This window comes from Rhinolophus sinicus, linkage group LG12, assembly GCF_036562045.2.
Source record: "Rhinolophus sinicus isolate RSC01 linkage group LG12, ASM3656204v1, whole genome shotgun sequence".
In the NCBI taxonomy this organism is placed as follows: domain Eukaryota; kingdom Metazoa; phylum Chordata; class Mammalia; order Chiroptera; family Rhinolophidae; genus Rhinolophus; species Rhinolophus sinicus.
Window position 1 is genome coordinate 56,263,887 of NC_133761.1, and position 20,899 is coordinate 56,284,785.

Consider the following 20,899-nt stretch of genomic DNA (forward strand, 5'->3'; position numbering starts at 1 on the left):
CACAAGAGGATCATAATGTTTGTTTTCTTGCCAGAGATTACAAACTTGAACTCACAGCTCTCCAACCCTTATTATGTGCCCAGTAGAAAAAAAGACTCAAAAAGCGGAGTACATACATTCCTTTAGATGGTCTAACTTTTGCAAATGCATCAAGCCACTAGAAAGCCACCTATTTAGATTTCTTTGCCTTAATCCCTTGTAGAAATGTTTTTGCTATATGTGCCTGCTACCAACCTACCTGAGATACGGTTTACTAACCAGCTAAGATTCAATACTGTACCTCTTGCAAACAGAGGCTGTGTAGAGCCTTGTACACAGCAGCACTCTTTGGATGAAGGCTAGGAGGAACAATCCTCTCCTGTCTTAAAACAAACTGGTGACTCTCTTTACATAGCTTCTGTCACTGACTGTGAATTCCTTTTAGCTTTGGCTGCCAGGGAGGAGAGAGACAAACTTGTCACTCACCACCAGCAAACGTATAGGATTGCGGGGTGTGAGTTACTGCATGTTAAATCTCATCCTTAGTTTTATGAGTTTCCTCCCATTATTTTCCCTTCATGTAATTCATTCAATTTATTTATCTCATCCTTTCGATAGGCCTTTTTGTAAGGTAACTATTGATGCTGATTTTAATCATCTGATGCAGATATACACACACATATATACATATACACACACATATATAAATATAAGACATATGTGACTATGAGATATATGTGTGAAAGAATATACAGCTTTCACTTATGAAAGCTATAACGGCACAGTCTGGCTTACTGGCTTTTGAGCCTCTGAGTTCGCTCAGAGTCTAACATGTACTCAGAGAATAAATTGCTAGCTCTTTAAAATGAAAGATACTTCTTCTAGACCATGATGACGCTTTGAGGTTCACTTCAGTGAGAGATGGCATTTATAGTAAAACAAAACAAAACAAAATGAGGGGGTTATTTTCTGCATTCTGGAAGCATAAGGCAAAGGCTGGAGTTATACTTGGCTGGGCCCAAATCCTGCATTTGCCACTTACCACCTGTGTGAACTTTCCTCGTCTATAAAGTGGCCAAGATAATAGTATTTAATTCATCACACTGTCATGAGGATGAGTAACAATAATTCAGTGAGTAATGGAACAATTCATTCAAGTGTTCAGAGCACTTCCTGACAAATGTCAACAACACTCAGCAAATGTCAGCTGTTCATCAAATAAGTGAATTCAGTCACTTCAGGGTCTTCAGGGCAAAGAAGGTCTAAAGACCAACTGCGAAGGTAGAATGAGGACGCAGAGGCATAGAAGGTAATGAGCTGTTCTCATCCAAGGTGTGATTACACAGTAATCAGACTGGCTTAACCTCTCATCCATTGAATGGCATTGTCAAGTCCAAGGTCACAGGCTCAGTGTGAGAGATGGAAAGTACTGAGCACACGTACCGAGGACTCTACATATCTACTACTCTGGAGTTAACTTTCTACGTAAGAAGGATGCTAACCCATGACAAGGAGAAATAAGTCCATAGCTTCCAAATAATGAACTGAGAGATGCAGGAGGGAAGAAAATATGGCAAATGAAAACTGACCACTGATGAAGAAATTGTGGTCTGTTTCTAGGTGGTTTGTGCCTTTGGTCCATTTGGAGGTGGACAGAGAAAAGATGGCACTCATAGAAAATCCAAATCGCTCAATCAAAGGGGAAATTATTTTCAAAACACATGAACAGCCTCTCAGAATGAAGAATCAAGTCGGGAGATCTGGGACCAACTGACTAGGTGAGCTGGGTGAGCCACTTAGTTCTCGGAAGGTAGCAGCATAATGAGACTGCCTCCCAGTCGGTGAGAAACGTTGTCAGAACAGGAGGACACACAGGATCGTCAGGCTAGCTCCTAGCATTGCATGTGAGTAGGTTTTCAACCAACCAGTGATTTCATACCTTAGAGTTATGCAAAGAATGCAATGAGTTCCTTTTCTGCCTGGTGACTGTGGTCGGACAGGCCCGTTAGTGACATCAGACAGCAGTTTCTACTTGGAGAAGCTGCCTCAGGACCCCTGAAATTGACAGCTCTTCTAAGCCCAGAGGCTGCCTTTCCATTTTCTGATGCTGACATCATTTTGGGTCCAGAGAAGACTAAGCGAGGAAGTGCTTGTCTTCTTGCATCCTTCTGTCTTGTAAAGCAGCAAGGTGTTTCGAGTTCAGGGCAACCTGGATTGGATTACTCTGGCCATTTACACAGATACGTCTTTATGCCCTTTGATGTTCCCTTTCCCAGCCTGTGCCCTAAATTTTCCTTTGAGGTCACAGGCCCACCTGACCCACCGGCTGCTAGAGAGGCAGGCCTTTCAATGTATAATTAAGATGTTGACAGCTGCCTCAGGGGGAAATGTGTTGAACAATGGAAATAGATTAGGAAAGAGAAAATATGACAAAAGAAGAAAAAAGTCTTAACTATTATCTTGAAAGGAAATATGCTGTGAAAGAATACAAAAGACTATCATGGACAGAGAAAATGAGTGAGGAAGAAAAAGAGTTCTTTATTAAGAAAGATGGTATGTTTTCAAGGTGGGGAAACACAGAGACACTTTGATCCCAGGATCTACAAGACCGCAGAGCTGGCCTGGTGGTGTTTACTCCTCGGAAGGTAAGCCACTTACGGACTTTCCTCTGATCGGACACCGGCCCAGCAGTAAGAGGAGTTTCAAAAATATAACCCTATTTGTGCTAAACATAGTTTAGTTTTACTTTACATACCCTTGAATTATCTACATTGCACATTGATTTAATTGCTGGTAAATTCCACAATGTCTCTCCTCCAGCTGAAGTAAATACTACTCTGGAATATCGGTCACCTGGTGATATGAGAAAAGAAAAGAAAAAGGATTATAAATTATTCGTGCATTTCATAAGACTCAGCACCCAGAAGCAGTGCAAACTGGGAAACCACATGGACAGTTCATTAGCAGCGGGGGCTCCTTCCCTTCAAAAAATTCCAGGAGCAAATGTTTAAAAAAAAAAAAAAAAAGAAGCAATGCTATAATATTGTCTTAGATCAAAGCCTTTGTCTACTCAGTGCATCTTAAAAATCATAGGACTTCATTAACAAACGCATTTCGGATCAGACTATAATTAGGAAGAATAATCCGTAGACCTTTCAGCAGGCAGTTAATTAAATGCCTCCCTCTTAATTTTGCAACACATCACCATAATGGTGTATAAAATCAAAGAACGATGCACTAGGGAATATCAAGGATGGATTATGAGGATGTTCTCTTTGGCAGCTAACTAGAGAGGAAAGATGGCAGGTGATCAATTTGAAAGCTCTAAACACAGTCAACTCTAACTGCTGGCCAGGATCACAGACTCCCTCCATATTCCAGCTGAGCACACGGTCTCTTGGGTACACCAGTCTAGAAAAAGACTTTGAAAGTCATACTAATACAAAATACGTTTCTGAATAAGGGTGGTTGTTTGATATACCGGAAAGAGCATGGCCTTCGGAGTTAGAACTGCGTGTAACCAGGTCTTGTCCTTTCTAAGCTGGGTGACCTTGAGCAACTAACCACTTCACTGGATCCTCACCATTAAAACAGAGACAGCAATGCCCATCTCAAATCGTTGTGAGAATTGAAGGATAATGAAAAATAGGTGCTCAGTAAGTACTGTTTCTGCTTCCGCAACCGTTACAAAAAATCAGAACCCAGCAAAACAAAGTAGATTAGCTTTACATTATCTAAGATTCCTAATTGTGCTAACAAAAAAAATCAACTTGCAAATTTATGAACAAAGCTTGATTACATGAGCTTTTATTCATGATTGTGAAGTTTTCTTTAGGAAACTCTTGTTTTCATCAAAAGGCCGTATCTTACATTGACTGATTTTGCACACAAATAAGCCTTGTGGAAACTGAAACACTTCATTCTAGCAGAGTCAGAAGTAGCTTTATCAGGGCAGAATCTATTACTTATGAGACAAATATTTAATGTTGACTACTGAAATATAAACAAGACTATATTTCATGAATTTGTTAATGTTCTTCCTGAGGCTGGTTAGGCTATATATAAGTATCACTTTGAGAGAAATAAACTAACCAGAGTTCAACTTTTCTAATAAAATACAGAGAAAGAAACTTGCATTGCTTTCTGGGATCAGTATAAAATTCTTCCTAATCTCCTACTTTCTATCTCTCTATTACGATATTGTGAAACAGTGTTCAAAATAAAGACCTGAGGCTTGGCATGATCTAGAAACATCAAAGATCCAGTCAGGTCCCCTAGTGACCTCATAAGATAGGAATATATACATGTTAGAGAGATTTTCAACAACAACCAACAAAAGCTGAACTCAAAAGAACTTTAATGCCGACGTTCACTGTCAGAGACTGTAATTACCCACGATTCCTCACTGCTGATCACTAGGGCTAATCAATGACTTACATATGTACATGCATTTCCTCCAGGCCGTTGTCCTCTCTCAGTGGCAGCTGCAGTGATTAGCCTGATTCCAGGCAACAGCAATTTTTAGTGAATTTGCTGCCAACATTAAAATCTGGATTCCTGACCTCAGGGAAGTTCTTACAGTATTTGGACTCTCATTTCTTCAAGGCCTCTGCTGGAAAGTAGCAGTGGATCTCTTCCCATGGGCGCGCTTTAGTTCTCCAAAACCACCATCACTTCTTAGTGTCTCACATCCCACTAGTTTGACTCACATTATGAGCTTGGTCCCTGAGGCATTCAAGCTTTGGACCACTGGATTTTACTGTGCTCATTGCTCTCTCTCTAATGGCTACTGACATGGGGAAGGCTGGTAATATATGCTTTCTGACTGGATCAAAATGTAAAAAATGAACATTTGATCATACAGCAGGTTATTTTAGGGTTCGATCCAACAATATGTCCTTGTTACTTGATCTAGAATATTTTTAAAATACTACAAGGAACTTAAATAAATGACTTGAAATTTTGGGCCAAGCCAAGAATTTTATTAGATTTATATCTTCCTTAAAACTGAATCTAACTCAATCATCTCTTTCTTATGAATTTTTGTTTTAGGCAAATAAATTCAGATTAATGGCTGACTGGCCCAGGGCAGTCAAATGACAAGCTAATTAAGCTAAAATCTCTTTAAGTAAGCTGGAAACAGGGAAGCTGTGTGACCAGCAACACACCCTATCAGTCTAGCTGTCAGTACTGTTCAGTTTCAAGGGCTAGGAAACCACTACGGGGTTTGCGCATCTATGAATGCCACTCACTTGGAACGTCGCAGAAGAAGCTGTCTTTGTGGAAGTTCCAATCAACTTCTCTTTTTTCTCTTTCGTAATGGTCATCTGACCATCTATCATCCCGATGGCTGAAACGAAACAACAATCTGATCTTCAGTGAAATACTAGGTATTTTAAGGTCAAGAAGCATACCGTTAACGGTACACCCTAAAAATCATGACCTATTTAGCACTTGAAATTAAGTTGGAAGGATTAATATAAGCAACCAACATTAATTTTCTCACTTCTGAAAAACAAAGCTCCCAAACCCTCACTTTTTCATCCTAAGACAACACAATTTTGTAAGACTATGACAATTCAAACAAATTCCATGGCCAAGATTTTCAACCACACATTTTAATTACATTTAATCTTTTTGCTCAGGTGATGTTTAAAAGTAGAATTCATTAAGCAATGTTTTGTCTGAAAGTTAATAAACAATTACCTTTTGGCTTGCTCATCTGCATATTTAAAGGGGTAATTGGCTAATGTTGCTTTGTATCCTGTATTTTTCACCATGTTATTCCACGTGACCAGTCTCTGGCCTATTGTAGTCCCTCTTGGTTCAAAACCCTAAGGCGAAATAGTACAAATTCCCATTAGTGTACTTCATTGGAGGCTAAGGATAGTTATAGCAGCTTGGGAAAGCAATGTCAAGGTGATGATGTATAGCTTTCAACCGAAAATACAGACGCTAGTCACAGCTACTCCAGAGGTGAACGGCATTAAAACAAGATGACTTGACATGATAATGATCACCTATTTGCTGTGACAAAACAGTTTGATTCTTTGGTATGTAACGTGTCTCAAGAAAGGGAAAAAATGTATCAGAAGCTTCTTTTAAGTTCATACCTAAGCATTGAGTGAATACTTATTTTTATGTTATAAACAATTATGGTCAAATTAAATTATGCTGCGCATTTACAGTGTTTTACAAAGAGGATATCATTATCCTTGTTCATACTTCCCTCATTATTCCACTCCAGAGAAACATTTACTTAAAAACAGACTCTGCTTTCTCTTAGTAATACTGAAATTCCTGTAACTTCTTTGGGGAAAAAAGAGATATTCAGTCTTAAAGACTTTATGAAAACATTTTCATATATTTAGATTCTCCAGTTGCTTTTTAGCTTAAACATGGGGGCCAAGAAGCAAAATTCCCAGATTTCTGATGGTGAGCAAGTTCCTTGACCTTTTAGGAACCCAAGAATACAGATAAGACATGTTTTTACTTTGCAGAAAGAGTTTGTATACGGTATTTTGTTGTGTATAATGTGCACCCACGTTTTTGGCCCAAACTTTCAGGGAAAAAAAAATCTTTCATTTTAATTTTTTAATTCAAATATTTGTTTGTTTACATTTAGGTACTTTTTTTGTGTTATAAAGGAATTTTAGTATTTCGTTTTTTAAACATGTTATGGTACAAAAGAACTTTGTGTAACAAATAATTACAAAACACAAGAACAGATAAAGGTACAAGAAATTTTATGTACCAGTAACAAGTTTACGATATTTACTCATCATAGCAGGCCAAGAACTCTTCGTTGTTGCAAGTTCGTTGTAAGTTCAACAAAACCGATTATGATATTCCAGGGTATTATTTTGCATACGGATATGGTTATTGATCTCTAGAGTTACACTTTTAACTCATAAGCATAAATAAAAGAATCAAAAACATTTTTATAAATACGTAATTAATACTACCCATATATAATGCACATCCTTATTTTTCCCTCACAAATTTGGGCAAAAAAGTGTGCATTACTCATGGCAAAATATGGTACTTCCTGATTGCTTGAGAAGGTTTTTTAAAAAATATGAGATACTAAATAACATAAGGCAACATGTATTAACATACTTCACTGTTAGAGATGACTGGGGGCTAAAGAAAATAGAGAAATTCTACTGGCTCAATTCTCCTTACCAGCAATGGATCAGAGAAGTCAGGAAGCTCTGGCACCAATACTCCAACCAAGGCACAGACCACAATGAACACCGTGCACATGCCCAGTACCACCACTGGCCAGTCGGCTATCAGGGCTGCATAACTGCAGAAGCAGAGAGAAATCACAAAGAAGGCCTCTTAGGAGCAACACAGAGTTCTTTGCTACCTACGAGAACAATTCATCCAATCCTCCCATTTCCGACCTCGTACAGGTATTTGTCAATAAAAGACCTAATGAGACAAGTATGTGTATGTAATTGTAGCAGAAATTGTCCTCTCATTTCTGTGATGAAGTAGCCGTGGTCAGATGCCACAGGTTATGGAGAGTCAGAACAGTGTCTATTTCTGACAAATAACATTTGCTATCTACCACTGTGGCTGCAGAAGAGAAGATCTGCAACCTGTACTTCCCAGGTGGAAAGAACACACATTTTAACAGAGGAGCCACCCTCCTTGCAATCTCTTTCAGAACTTGTGGTTCTCTGGTTATTCCCTTTCTCCATACTTTTACTCTATCAGTTCTTGGAAAAGAACTCAGCCCATATCAGGTTCATGTGGTGTAAATCTTAAGAATCCCAAAAACTTCCCACAAACCTGTAACTTTCCTTCTAGCTAAAAACTATCATGAACATATCCATTAGACTGTGAGTTCTGGGAGGGCAGAGATTTTTGTTTTATTTATTTAGTGCAGTATCAGTGCCCAGAACAGTATCTTTTAAAAGGTGCTGGATAACTATCTATTGATTTGATGAACAAACACCCATGTACCTACTACCCTCCCTTCACCGTCCAACCACTATAGCCTGGCTTTAGCATCTTACTAAACATCCGAGACCTCTCTCTGTTACCGAAACCCACCACTGAGCCACTTCTTCCAGACACCCTTCCCACACCCTCACGTACCACCTTTGACCGAAAGACCCGTTTCTGTGTCCCTTCCATGAAATCCTGGGCCATGTCTTATTATCTTGACACCTCTAGGCCTTGCCATGCACTGACCGCTCAATAGAAGTTGACTACAATGAACTTTTCTAACATTTAAAATCCACCTTGCCAACTTCAGATTTCTTAAATTTTATTAGAGAAAAAAGAAACAATTACTTGTGGACAAGTATTCTCAAGTTCTCATCAATGTTTGCTCATTTGCCTGCTATGATGGCTATTCTTGGCTCCTTTGAAATAGGCTTCTTACTCATGTATTTGTGAGTTTTTTCTTCAACATCATGCTAGATGCTAACAGTTGAAATAAAGCGGGTGACTCGGAATGTCATTCTGGACAAAGCTACTTATATCTCTAAGAATAAGATGTTGTTGATGTTTATATTCTGATCTCTCAACTTCATAGATCGGGTTTGGTGGGGATATTTACTTCAAACTAAATTTTAATAAGGAAATTATAATGTAACTATGCTTTAAAGGAGCATTTGCCCAGGTATTTTTCATTGTTGTTCTTTTAAAAGTAATCTTAGGAAAATAAAGTATGATGGTTTGCCCTTACAAGAAGTTCCAGTTGCTCTTATCCTTTGTGTAGATTATCATCACATTTAATTCTCACAACAACTTTATGGGATGAAACTGAGGCACAGACGGTTCAAATAACTTGTTCAGAGTCAGAAAACTAGTCCAATTATAAAATAAAGAAGTCATGGGAATGTAACGTACAGCATGGTGACTATGGTTCTAGTACTGCGTTGTATATTTGCTGAAAAAGTAGATCTTAAACATTCTCATCACAAGAAAAATAATTTGTAACTATGTGAGGTGATAGATGTTAATTAGATTCATTGTCGTGATCATGTTGCAATATGTACAAATATCAAATCATTATGTTGTACACTTGAAACTAATAAACTGTTATGTCAATTATACCTCAAAAAAAACAAAGTCACAAAGTTTGGAACCCAGTAGTCTGGTTCTAGAGTCTGGCCTCTTAACCACTATGATATCATCTCTTGCTTCAAACACTAGCGAAACAAAAGACATCAGGAATAAGTCAACTTGCCACAAATATGTGCTTCCCCAAATTCACATTTTAAAATTAAATTCCTAAGCCACACTAATAGTTCATTTCTCCACGCAAAACCACCTACACCCATAGGACTTCAAGTCCAAATATTATTCACTAGATTGCAAATTCTGAATTAAAAAAAAATCATTAAGGAAAACTTTGCTAGGTAAAATAAATTAAGAATAATTCTGAATATAATGAAAACATAAATCACAGTTCTCTGATTGTGGTTGTTCGTATGTAAATACAAAGTGGTCAGAAGCTTTCGACTCTCTAGAACACACCCAATATTTATATTCTCTATACTTTATTTCCTCCTCCACCAAATGCAAACTAAGATGAAAGTAACTGGTTTTGAAGCAATAAAGTCTTTCGTCAATAGCACCCATGAGACTGTCTCTTCATTGCTTCAGACTTAAAAACAGTCCTTTACTTTTTAGACCTTTAAAATATCAGCCCTATGAAATGAAAATGGCCCCAGGCTTATACAGTTATTCATTATACTTTATTTTAAATGGATCAATTTTCTTTCAAATGAACCAGAAGTTACTCATTTTTACCTACAAACATGTTATCAATAGAGGGCAGTGGGCCCCAAATTGCTTAGTTTTCATACTGTGGTTTCATTTACCCATATAATGACTTTTTGTTTTGTGTTCTCGAAAAATCTGCACACACGCGCGTAACCACCTTAGAAACCTGCCCCAATAATTGCTTTTCTTCCCTTTGAAAATATTTGGTTTTGATTTTACAGCACTGCCATGGACCATATACGTGCGCTGACTACATATGGAGACATTATGGCATTAGTGCTCTCAATACAATTCTTCCACACTGGTCTAACCTCACTATATTACTGTTCCATTTTCTCACACAGCTGTTTCACATGCTAACCTTTCCTACAGACAACTGTTCCCACTGAAGAAATGGAACCACCATCCTGAATATGTAAAGCAGCCTGGGGGAAAGCCCCAGCTATTCTGAGTAGATTTGATTCAGACAAGCATTTCTCCTAAATCCCACAATATTGCTGAGGATATTTCTGCTCTTCCTGTTCTCTATGCTGAGATACTGTAGAGCTACGGGCACCATGTGGGAAACAAAAGTTTCATGTATAATATGAAACTCAGACAATGGTTGTCATATTAAGATAAACATCTAATAAAGCAGGAAAATTGGGGAAGGAAAGGAAATTAAAAATGGCCTATAAAATTTCACTGCCGTGTTTTTTCGCTAATTCCATTCCTGTTAAGTCTGAGTTCAACGTATATGGTCTACCTAAGTTTAAAGAATAAAGCACTTGCCCATTATTTTGAGAAGTGGACCACGGGTATATTAGAAGAATTTTCAAAAGGACCACTCCTTTCACCCTAATATGTTCTTCTGCATATCATGTACTACTTGTCTTTCATCTGCCTGATCTAATTTTGTAAATCTTTAGACAACACCCCAATGTAAGCGTAAATGGAATCTGCCCCTGTAACACCTGGGTTACAGCAGGCAGTCATTTTCCAATGACTGACCAGGTGACAGTTTTCCCTGAGGCCCCTGTTGCTGCAGCAGCTGCCTAGGTTCCCAGCACTGCTGTATAACAGTTCACAGCATCTTCTCAGCAGATTAAGTCTCAGATAGCACACAGATCTCAAGGACTCGTCTTCCCTTACAGGAGGAAACACAAGTGGCAGAGTGAACACAATGAGTTTGTGGGTGACCTGTGGATCCGAGTTACAGGGCATGCTGCCTTAGCATCCTGGTCTAGCTTTTCACTGCCATGCTGGAGTTCTCATGAGTTTCCAGTGGGAAGTCCCTCAAATATACTCAGAGATTCTCAGCCACCTTATCATGGGCTTTACTCTGGCACCAGATCAGAAATAACTGATAAAATAAACTCAGAGTCTTACAGGACTAATTTATGTTCAAGTGACATCATGGGGGGTCACTTTTAAAGGGGCCATTTGTATTACAATAAGCTCCTCCACAGTAAATTTTCCTACCTTAGCTTACAAAGATTATTTTTCTCTTTGCCCTTCCATGCTTTTCTAGGAACACACTCTCTTTCTTTCTTTTCCTCCAGAGCAGAAAGCAACGAAACTGAGAGTGTTAAGTGCCTTGGACTTGAGCCCTCCTTTTCCTGACCAACCACCCGATCCTTAACCCCTTCTAAGTGGGTTTTTGCTCTCATGACTCTTCTGAACCTGCCCAAATCAACTCACTCATCTTGTTTTTCATCTTTCTTGACCTGAGCAATATTTAACACTTTAGCTGCCCCTTTCTTTCGAAAAAAAATCTCATCTTTGGTTTCTTCCTTTCTAATTTCCCTTAATAACTCTTCTTATTCCTCCTGTCCTTTAAAGGCCAGCATTGCAAAACGTTAGTAACCCTAACTTTCCAGTGATACAATTACTCATTATACTTTATTTTAAATGGATTGATTTCCTTTCAAATGAACCAGAAGTTATGCATTTTTCCCTACAAACACAGTGGCATCAACTATCAATTTAGTGGGAGGAATGACTGAAATTCGGGAAATTTCACAAAAGAAAACAGGATACAGAATTCTTTCTTTCTTGTGAAATAATAAATTCATTCAACAATTAGCATTGCATAGTAAGGATGCAGGGCATTCTGGAAATAAAAAAATGGTAGACATGGATCTTGTCTGCAAGGAACTTGGAGCCTAATACATAAAATCAGACAGAACACAAATATCTACAAAACCAGGTAAGCAGAGCTGTATTTTCAGAGGGATATGGATAAGATGTTTTGTGACTTCAACAAAGGAAGAGATTACTTCCAGCTAGGGTGAGAAAGGGGAGCCAGAAAAGGCTATTTTGAAGAAGTTGTATTTATATGTGTATATACTGAAAAGCAGAAATTAGGACTTTTAAAAATACCAATCTAATAACAGAAAATATATGTACACATTTTTTCAAAATGCAAAAGTTTCAGTTATTTGAGAAGGCTCTATTACTTCTAAACATGGAAATTCATTTTCTTAATATGCCATATTTACTTGTATCATCTCTTCCCTTTATCTTTTTCCATATTTTTTTCTGTAAAAATGGATAAACAAAATGTAGTAAATGCATACAATAGAATATCATTCAGCTTTAAAAAGGAAGGAAATTACGACACACGCTACAACATGGATGAAACTTGTGGACATTATGTTAAGTGAAATCAGCCAGTCGCAAGATCACACAAAATACTGTATGATTCCACTCATACGAGGTATTAGAGTGGTCAAGTTAGGAGACAGAAAGTGGAATGGTGGTTGCCAGGGGCTGGGGGAGAAGAATATATAGTTATTGTTTAATGGGTATGGAGTTTCATTTTTACAAGATGAAAAAAGTTCTGGACAAGGATGGTGAAGATGGTTTCATAACAATATGAATGTACTTAATACCATAAAACTATACACTTAAAAGTGAATAAAATGGGAAATTTTATTCTGTGTATATTTTACCACAAGTATTTTTTTAAATGAAAGGGGAATTTACTAGTTAGAATTTATGTAGTAGTTTTACTCCAAAGAGAGGGTGACGCTGCTGAGGCAAGCTTCAGTTATCAGCATGTGAGCTTCTTAAGAAGAGAATTTCAGGGATCACTTAGAGTTTCTTAAGGTATAATAATATTATATCTGGAACCACAATATACAAAGACATCTGGTGAGACAGTGCTTTTTTCCAGAAACTTTCATCCATTTAAAAATTTTGCTTTTCTTACTGAAAAGATAAAACTTTAAAATTTCCACATAAAAGAATACCTCCATTTTAATACGACAACAACAATTTTGGGAAGACAGACAACCTATTTGAAATAAAGTGCCATGAGTTTAAGTCATGGAAGTTGGCAGAATTAGTATCTCTCTTCTCAACAAGTAGGACACTGAGAAGCCAATCCACTACAGGAAGAAATGCAAACTAATGAGGCAAACGTAAGTAATTAAACACAAATAGAATTTAAAGACTCAAAATCTACTTAGAGATTAAAACCACTTTTGGAGATAGAGGATTCCTCAAACAGCCAACTAAGGGGAAATTTTTTCCTTCATAAAAAATGAGGAAAACGGAAACAGCAGCAAAATGTGGAGAAACCACTAGAAGGAAACAGCATGCAAGGAAGTTTGCTATTTAATAAGATGACCCCGATTACTTTACCTTTTTGGTAACTTGAAAGGTCTGGATGGTCTGAAAAAAAAGCAAAGGAAAAACCATCAGAAACAAGGCACCATAACATAAACAAAAGCTTAATATATGTATTTAACATTTTACTTGCTCTCTCTCCTTTTGGAAGAATCGCAGAAGAGTTAAAAAAGACAACTGAGATTTTAAACACACATGGATTTAACAATGAATGTTGACCATCTTGCATACCAGATAGGTGAGCGCTGGAATGGCTGGTAAGAAGACAGCACCTTCCAGACCCTCTCTATGGAATCAGTCATACTATACAACACTCTCCAAATCTATAGCTACACATTCACTCATCTCTTTTACAAGAATTAACATCTGTATCCAATCCGAGCTGCTTCTTATGTATCAAGGATTCCCCAACACCTTTTTTTAAAAACTAGGATCTCAACACCTTGTACTAGAAGTATTCGATTCCCTCTTCAAGATGGAGGAGCTGCTTCTCCATCTTTCATTTTCTTAGTATCTAAGTCCACCATCATTTTAATAAGTATGGGCTCCGTACTCAATCAACTCTCCCCCACACTGTTATCATTCCCTCTCATCCTTCGTACCCCATTCCAGTCCCCTAGATATAGTAAGCCATCTAAAGAAACTCCAACTCCAACTCAGCCTCAATGTCCAAACTCTTGATTCCTACCAGATTATTTTTTTCCCAATTTACTGGCACATGGTAAGCACTTCATGAATATTTGGTGAACAAACAAAATTCACTACTCATGTTTCACTATTCCCAAGTACAGTGTTTTCACAGTGTAGTCTGAAGACCCCTGGGAATTCCTGAGACCCTTCCCAGGGTCTGGAGGGCCTCCCTTTTCCAACTCCATACCTGGCTGGGCAAGTCTAGATTTTCTATATAATTCATATATTCTCTATAGGAAAATATCTTATTTGTGTTCCTATCTCCATAACCGAGGATAATGTATGGTCCTTTGTGGAAGTCAGATCAGATTTTCTATGTAATTTCATATATTTCAACCAATCAGTGCACTGCAATAGACTGACTATAGAAGCAGATATGAGAATTCTGCTGTCTTCTATTAAGCTACACATCAAAGAGAATTGCAAAAATGTGAAACAATGCCAATCATCTCACTAAATTTCTTTTTTGTTTTGGATATTATTTTTCACATAAATGTTATTTATATTAACATGTAAAGGGCTTATTATTATTATTTGTAAATGAGTTAACAAATTAAACATTTTGAATTTCTCAGTTTCAATTCCAGTAGAGTACCTATCAGATACAACACATATGACCAAGCTCTTTGGATCCTTAATAAGTTTCCGGTAAGAAGAGCATAAGAGAACTTGTTGCTTTAAGAACAAGTATGAGACCAAATATGCATAGCATTAAGAAAGAATACTAAAAATTGCATTCTTTTTATATATGTGCAGTAAAGAGAATTCATTTCTAAAAGTGGAAAAAAGACTTTAAAGGCATAAAGAGGGACCATATCTTACTTGTGTTCACATCTCTATACCCTAGGATAACATATGGTCCTTCGTAGATGTCAGACCAGAGTTTGTTAACTTAATGAATGAGCATCTTTCGTTACTTTTCTCAGTGGTCATTGGGTAGGAAGAATATGGGGACATAAATATCAACACAGGTAAATTTAGTTTTATTTTCTGTTTCTCTCTCTCTCTCTGTTACACACACACATACACACACTTTGTAACTTCAGCCGATTTTCCTCCATCAATCCAAAGCTCCTTTACCACTTTACTACATTTTGTAAGTTTTTGTTTGTATTTCTGAGTCCTGTAGATGGCCTCTTATTCAATGTTGCAGGAACTATTGATGTGATGGTTAATCAGAAAGGTTTATAAAAAAGTGAAAAATTCTTAAAAAGTGCCAAATACATGCCTTAAATATCTAATTGTAACTTGAACGTGCATGTACCCTCTGCTGCCACCCTCTCTGACATAAACCATACCACACTGCATCCTCTAGGATTTCCAGTTTTCGGGAGGACTTAGGATACTTTCCAGAATCCTGAATATACTGACTATAATACACATCTCAATTTTAATGATCTCCCCCCAAATCCTTTACAATTGTTTCTCTCGTGCCTAACTCAATGTCAACTTTTTTGTAGCAATTACCTTTATCTAATCTTTCCAAAGCCCGTGCCTTTCTTTTCAAAAACATAACTCTTTCTTTTAGAATCTATATATGAATGGATTGTTCTAAAACTTTAATTAAATGACATAATTACAAAAACAAGCCGAGCTGGCATGCATAGGTTTGGAAAGCACACATGTCAAATGCTAGGAGTGGAAGTGTGTGGGTATATAGAGCACAGCCTGCCACCCCCGAGCACTCGGCCTGCCCGGCCACCTGAGTCAGCACAGAGGGCAGGGACAACAGGTAACACCAGTGTGTGGGTGAACAAAAGGGGCTTTCAACAAAAATGTTTACTACTGAAGAAGTCATAAAGAATATTCTGTTTTGAGGGTAAATCGACCAAGGAAAAAAACCAAAAACCCTATCATATTTTCAAATATTGATTTTTCTAATGTAACAGTTTTATTGAGATGTAATTCACATACCACATAATTAATCCATTTAAACTGTATAAGGCTATGGTTTTTAGTACTTTCGCAGAGTTGTGCATCTATCACTATAACCGTTTATTGATTTTTAAAGAATATGCTACCTGAACACCAATGATGAAGGTATTAATGAGCTGTAAGAGAAAATTTATTTTTACAGAGGAGAGTAAGGCACTGAACAAAGAAGCAAATCACTTAACTTGCACACAAACCTTTAATTTTTTTACTCCCAGTTTTCAAGTTACACACGCTCAAAACTACCTCTTGGATTTCCATAATAAATTCATAGATTTTTTTCTATCTTTATGTCTCAAGTGATCCCCAGAGACCCTGGAATAGATCACAGCAAGCGTCTGCAAAGAAATAGTATTTTATTTTTGGTTGTAACAAAGATAAATATATTCTCTTTCTTCCTACTCACCCCCACCAACTTTTGTCTTTAACGGAGAAATTCATGGATCTGTGCCTAGTTTACTCCCTAGAGAAACAACTATAGATTCACCACATTCTTTCTGCTTGTGTAAAGACTTCATTTTATGTTAAATTTGAGACCGTAAGTAAAGATTGTCGACATCAATTGAAAAAGAAAAATTGAGGTTACCACAAAGATACCTCCTGGGAAAACATTAGATCCCTTTGAAGTTTTTATACTAATAGACACGACAAACAGATGTTTGAAACACTCAAACCATAACTACAGGTAAAACATGAAACCTCTTTGAGTCACAGCTTCGCCATCTTGAATTCTTCCCTTACAATCTCTTACCAGAAAATATCTGAGGAAGGAAGCAGGCCAGGGTATCCACCACACAGTTTCATCGATCAAAAGTAGTCTTCCTCCATTTGTAAAAATTTTTCCAATTTGCTCCTTTTAATATCTATCTAATAAACCTGCAGGATGATTTTTCATACTAACTTCAGTCATGTGTTGATAAATAACAATTAGTAAAAACAAATAAATCTAACCTCTATTAATAGACACAATGTTTTTCCAGGGTTCTTTCACCTTTTAATACCATATGGCCAAAGCACACCAGAAAACAAACAATAATAATTTTAGGTGGGAACATCTGCCTGTTCTTTAGTTAGATTTTCATGTTCAGCCTTTTTTCTGATGAGAAAAAGCCCCAAGGCAGATGACATTTGCATGTTCTAGAACACACTCCCACAGGCTGTAGATGAGCTTGGGTTGTGCCCAATACCCAGAGCACTAGGTGGAGTGACACTCTTTCTTTCCCACTCAGGAAAGCATTTCTGTATGAAAGTGGATGACAGTGACATTGTTAGCGGGCTAAGCTCAACTCTGCTTTAAAAAAAAATTAGGCACTTACAAACTCGAGTGCTCACAATTAGTAATAAATGGCCGCTGGCACTTCACACTCGAGAGCTGTAATAGCAGTGGAGACCCCTGGCTCCCGGACTCTGATGACCGGTGAACTCTGGTATGTGCACATATATCAGTCAAGAGAACAACTAATGAGACTGTAAAGTTGTCAGGAGGAGGGAGGGTGGGAGGTACAGAGCAGGATAATCATGATAAGGGGGGTTCGGGCAGATACAGAGGCAAGGGAATTTTTTTAAAAAAAGTAATAGAAAAAAAAAAGTAGTGGCATGGAAGGGATAAAGTTAACAAGAAACAGAAAAAAAATGGAAAAGTATATATAAATGGTCTGTTTCTTTGTTTCCCTCACCTTTTCTCTCTCTTTTAATAATTTTGGGGGAGAGCGTGGGCAGTTGCAGGGTTAGGGAAATGGGAATGCCAAAACATGAAAACATGTCAGCTGTCTAGAGAACTCTATTGTTGACATAGCTGCAGGCTTAACATCACAACTTACAAAGGGACAGTATCAGCTTTCACAAATTCCAAATAGCTCTTCTTAGCATTCAGAAAAATCAAAGCTCTGGAAAAAACAGCTTTGTATATGTCTGAACACCTAAAATCTATGATGCAAATATGCTCTCCGCTTCCTGATAGTAACCAAATGTAAGGAAGAAAGTGCTTCAGCTAGCACCTTTCGGTCTCTGGATTGCGCCATCTTGCCTTTTCGTAAATATTCTCCAAGTAACAACTTCAGTACCGTGTTGGTATGTTAGGAAGAAAGTGTCTAAAAATAAAGAATCCACACTTTGACGAGCACTCTTTAAAAGATTTCCAACAAAAACAACACCATTCTTCATCACTAAGTATTTCCATGAATCATTATTGGAACACTTGGGTTCTATCGTGAAGATGAAACAGAAACCTGCCGATGTGCTACGTCTGGCCTCTGATTCATCTTTCATGCACCAGAGCTAAAAGCTTATGGAGTATGTCAAGTGATTTGACGAGTAATGATAACCACAACTACTGGCGTAACGCATTTCCCGAATGCCCACAGAAGGCAGACTCAAAGTACCACTCATCTGGATGTCGGGAACCATCATAACCGAACGGAGTCCCAACTACTACACAAAATATAAAATAACCGAGGAGACAACAGGCAAAGGTTGGGAGTGGAGGACTAACATTTAAAGACCATCTAATAAACACGGAGCACTTTTTAAATGTTACAAAAGAAATTTAGAAAATAAAAAGAAATTTAACATAATGTTAAATATTTGGGTATGAGGAGTCCATGTTTAAGAAAAGAGTGAACTTACTGAATCAAAAGATGTGAGGTAGTCTGGACCCTCAAACTCACTAGTTGAATGACCTTGAGAAAGTCCTTTAAAGTGTCAGGATTTGTGAGGAATGGATAATACCTAAATGTGAGGTGGTGTGAGTAACAGGTCTCTGTAAACTGTTGAAGAAAAAAGGTATTTCTACTACTATGACCACCAGCATGACTGTTAGTTCATCTAGAAATGGCATTCAAGCCTCAGTTAAGAGGTAATGCGGAAGACTAATGTGGAATAAAGCATAAAGTCCCTTTATTCATAAGCACTGCGAACCTTTATGATTTACTTTGCAAGAATCAAACGGCACTTGCAAATAGTTGAATATAATAAAAATTAATGGCATCATGCCGACAAACCTAATTAGAGTAAGAGATTGTTAGAACTATAAGGAACCCTAAAAGACATCCCAGCTAACACTGCCACATTAAAAAGGGAGAAAAAGGTCTAGACTACACAGTGAATCAATGGAGAGTAGGTCCAGAGGCCAGTTTCCTGACTCGATCCTGTGCTATGGCCGCAACCCTGAGACGAGTACACAGATGCAGCCTTGTGAACCGAAAATGGAAAGGCAGGCAGAGCAGGAAGGCTTTATCCCAGAGCAGGTGGCGCGTGTCCACCAAAAGGCCTATGCAAGGATGTTCACCGAGGTTTAGAATAAGGAGAAGTGGGAGGAATCTGAATGTCCATCTATTACAGAGAGATGCTTAAATAAATGGTGATACATCCATACTATGGAGCATTATACAGAATGATCAACACACATACACATATGTACTGATACGGAAAGAGTGCCAAGACAAAGGGAGAAGTTTCAAAATGATTCATACTATGCTTATGGGAAAAATTAAATACAAAATATATGAATGTATTTTTAAAATTCAGAAGGGAACACAGCAAATTGATAGCCCTGTTTGCCACGGGGGAAGAAATCAAGAGTGAGTTTTACTTTGTATTTCTGAATTCTTCATGAAAATATGTTCACAAATTAGTTGTATAATTAAGAAGTTAAAAGAAATTTTATAAAGGCAAACTTCATAGGTATTCATTTATGTATACCATGTTTCCCCGAAAATAAGACCTAGCTGGACCATCAGCTGTAATGTGTATTTTGGGGCAAAAATTAATATAACACCCAGTCTTATTTTACTATAATATCAGACCAGGTATAATATAATATAATTAATGTAATGTAATATAATATAATTAATATAATATAATGTAATACCGGGTCTTAATTTTTGCTCCAAAAGATGCATCAGAGCTGACTGTCTGGCTAGGTCTTATTTTTGGGGAAACAGGGTATGTGACTGAAATATCTTATTTGAAAATTTCTGTCACTGATACAGAATTTGGAGAGAATCGGGCACCCTGGCTAACTAAATTGGATTGAAAGAGGTATCATTATACACAGATCATAAATGTTCAGAAAACTTAAAAAATGCATTTAATACAAAATGTCAATCTTCTTCAATTCATTTCCCACATATTTGGGGTTATTTTGCTCCTACAAATTTACTCAGTATTGTACAAGTTTCAGTTTGGAAGGTTAAAAGTCACACCTGCTATTAAAACAAAAAACAAAAAACAAAAAAGCTTGGGGGGAGGGTTCAGTTAAAAAAAATAATAAAAATCCACTGTATCAAAATGAATTCCAACAGTGTAACCAATACCTTGCAGCTGCTGTGATATCTTCATTTTACTAGCCAGGAGAATAGATGATTCCCTCAAATTTGACAGAAATTCTTTAGTTATGCTTTTAAGAACAACAATAGACAAGGAATTGATTTTACTTCCTTAACTACGTTTTTTCATCGTCATCCTTTGGCTTAAAAAATTAAATTTATGTAACTCAAATAACTGTCCAAAGCGTTAATAAATAAAGATCAAAGTAAAATTCTGTTCACAGTTTTTATAAAAAGAATATTGATGGAAAAGGGTTTTCTTCTCAGCCAAAAGTCTGAGGTTAAAAAAGAAAAAAATCGACTAAGCTTAAAAGAATACGACTGAGGATAAGTGAGAGAACTTTCTGAAGAAAAATGAGGACACCCCCACCAGGGTGGGGGCACATGTTCTGAAGTTGTCGTGAGGTCCTTGCCACACTGGTGCTGAGCAGTTGGCCTGAAACCTTAATTCAGTGTATTCATTTCACAACGATGGAGACCCCCCTCCTACTGTATATGCCAACTGTAACCTCAAACCCTACTGTACACGCCAGTGACACCCAAATGCCACAACAAAGTTTAGGAACTCATGCTGAGCAAAATGTCTTAAAAAGACCACAATGAGAAGGAAGAAG

The 20,899-nt window shown here is 37.4% G+C and overlaps 1 protein-coding gene across 19 annotated transcripts in view; it reads right to left on the reverse strand.

The window, feature by feature from the left end:
- Nucleotides 1–20,899, reverse strand: part of DISP1 (dispatched RND transporter family member 1) — a 179,335-nt gene that overhangs the window by 11,975 nt on the left and 146,461 nt on the right. For 16 of the 19 annotated variants that reach the window (XM_074316965.1, XM_074316964.1, XM_074316973.1 and 13 more), the window contains 5 exons: nucleotides 13,354–13,383; nucleotides 7,165–7,288; nucleotides 5,686–5,813; nucleotides 5,232–5,347; nucleotides 2,735–2,832 (listed from right to left, as the gene is read on the reverse strand). In XM_074316965.1, coding sequence (XP_074173066.1) covers nucleotides 2,735–2,832; nucleotides 5,232–5,347; nucleotides 5,686–5,813; nucleotides 7,165–7,288; nucleotides 13,354–13,383 — 496 coding nt within the window. The remainder of the gene's footprint in view (nucleotides 1–2,734; nucleotides 2,833–5,231; nucleotides 5,348–5,685; nucleotides 5,814–7,164; nucleotides 7,289–13,353; nucleotides 13,384–20,899) is intronic. The other 3 variants (XM_019756376.2, XM_019756375.2, XM_074316962.1) reach the window with 1 other exon arrangement.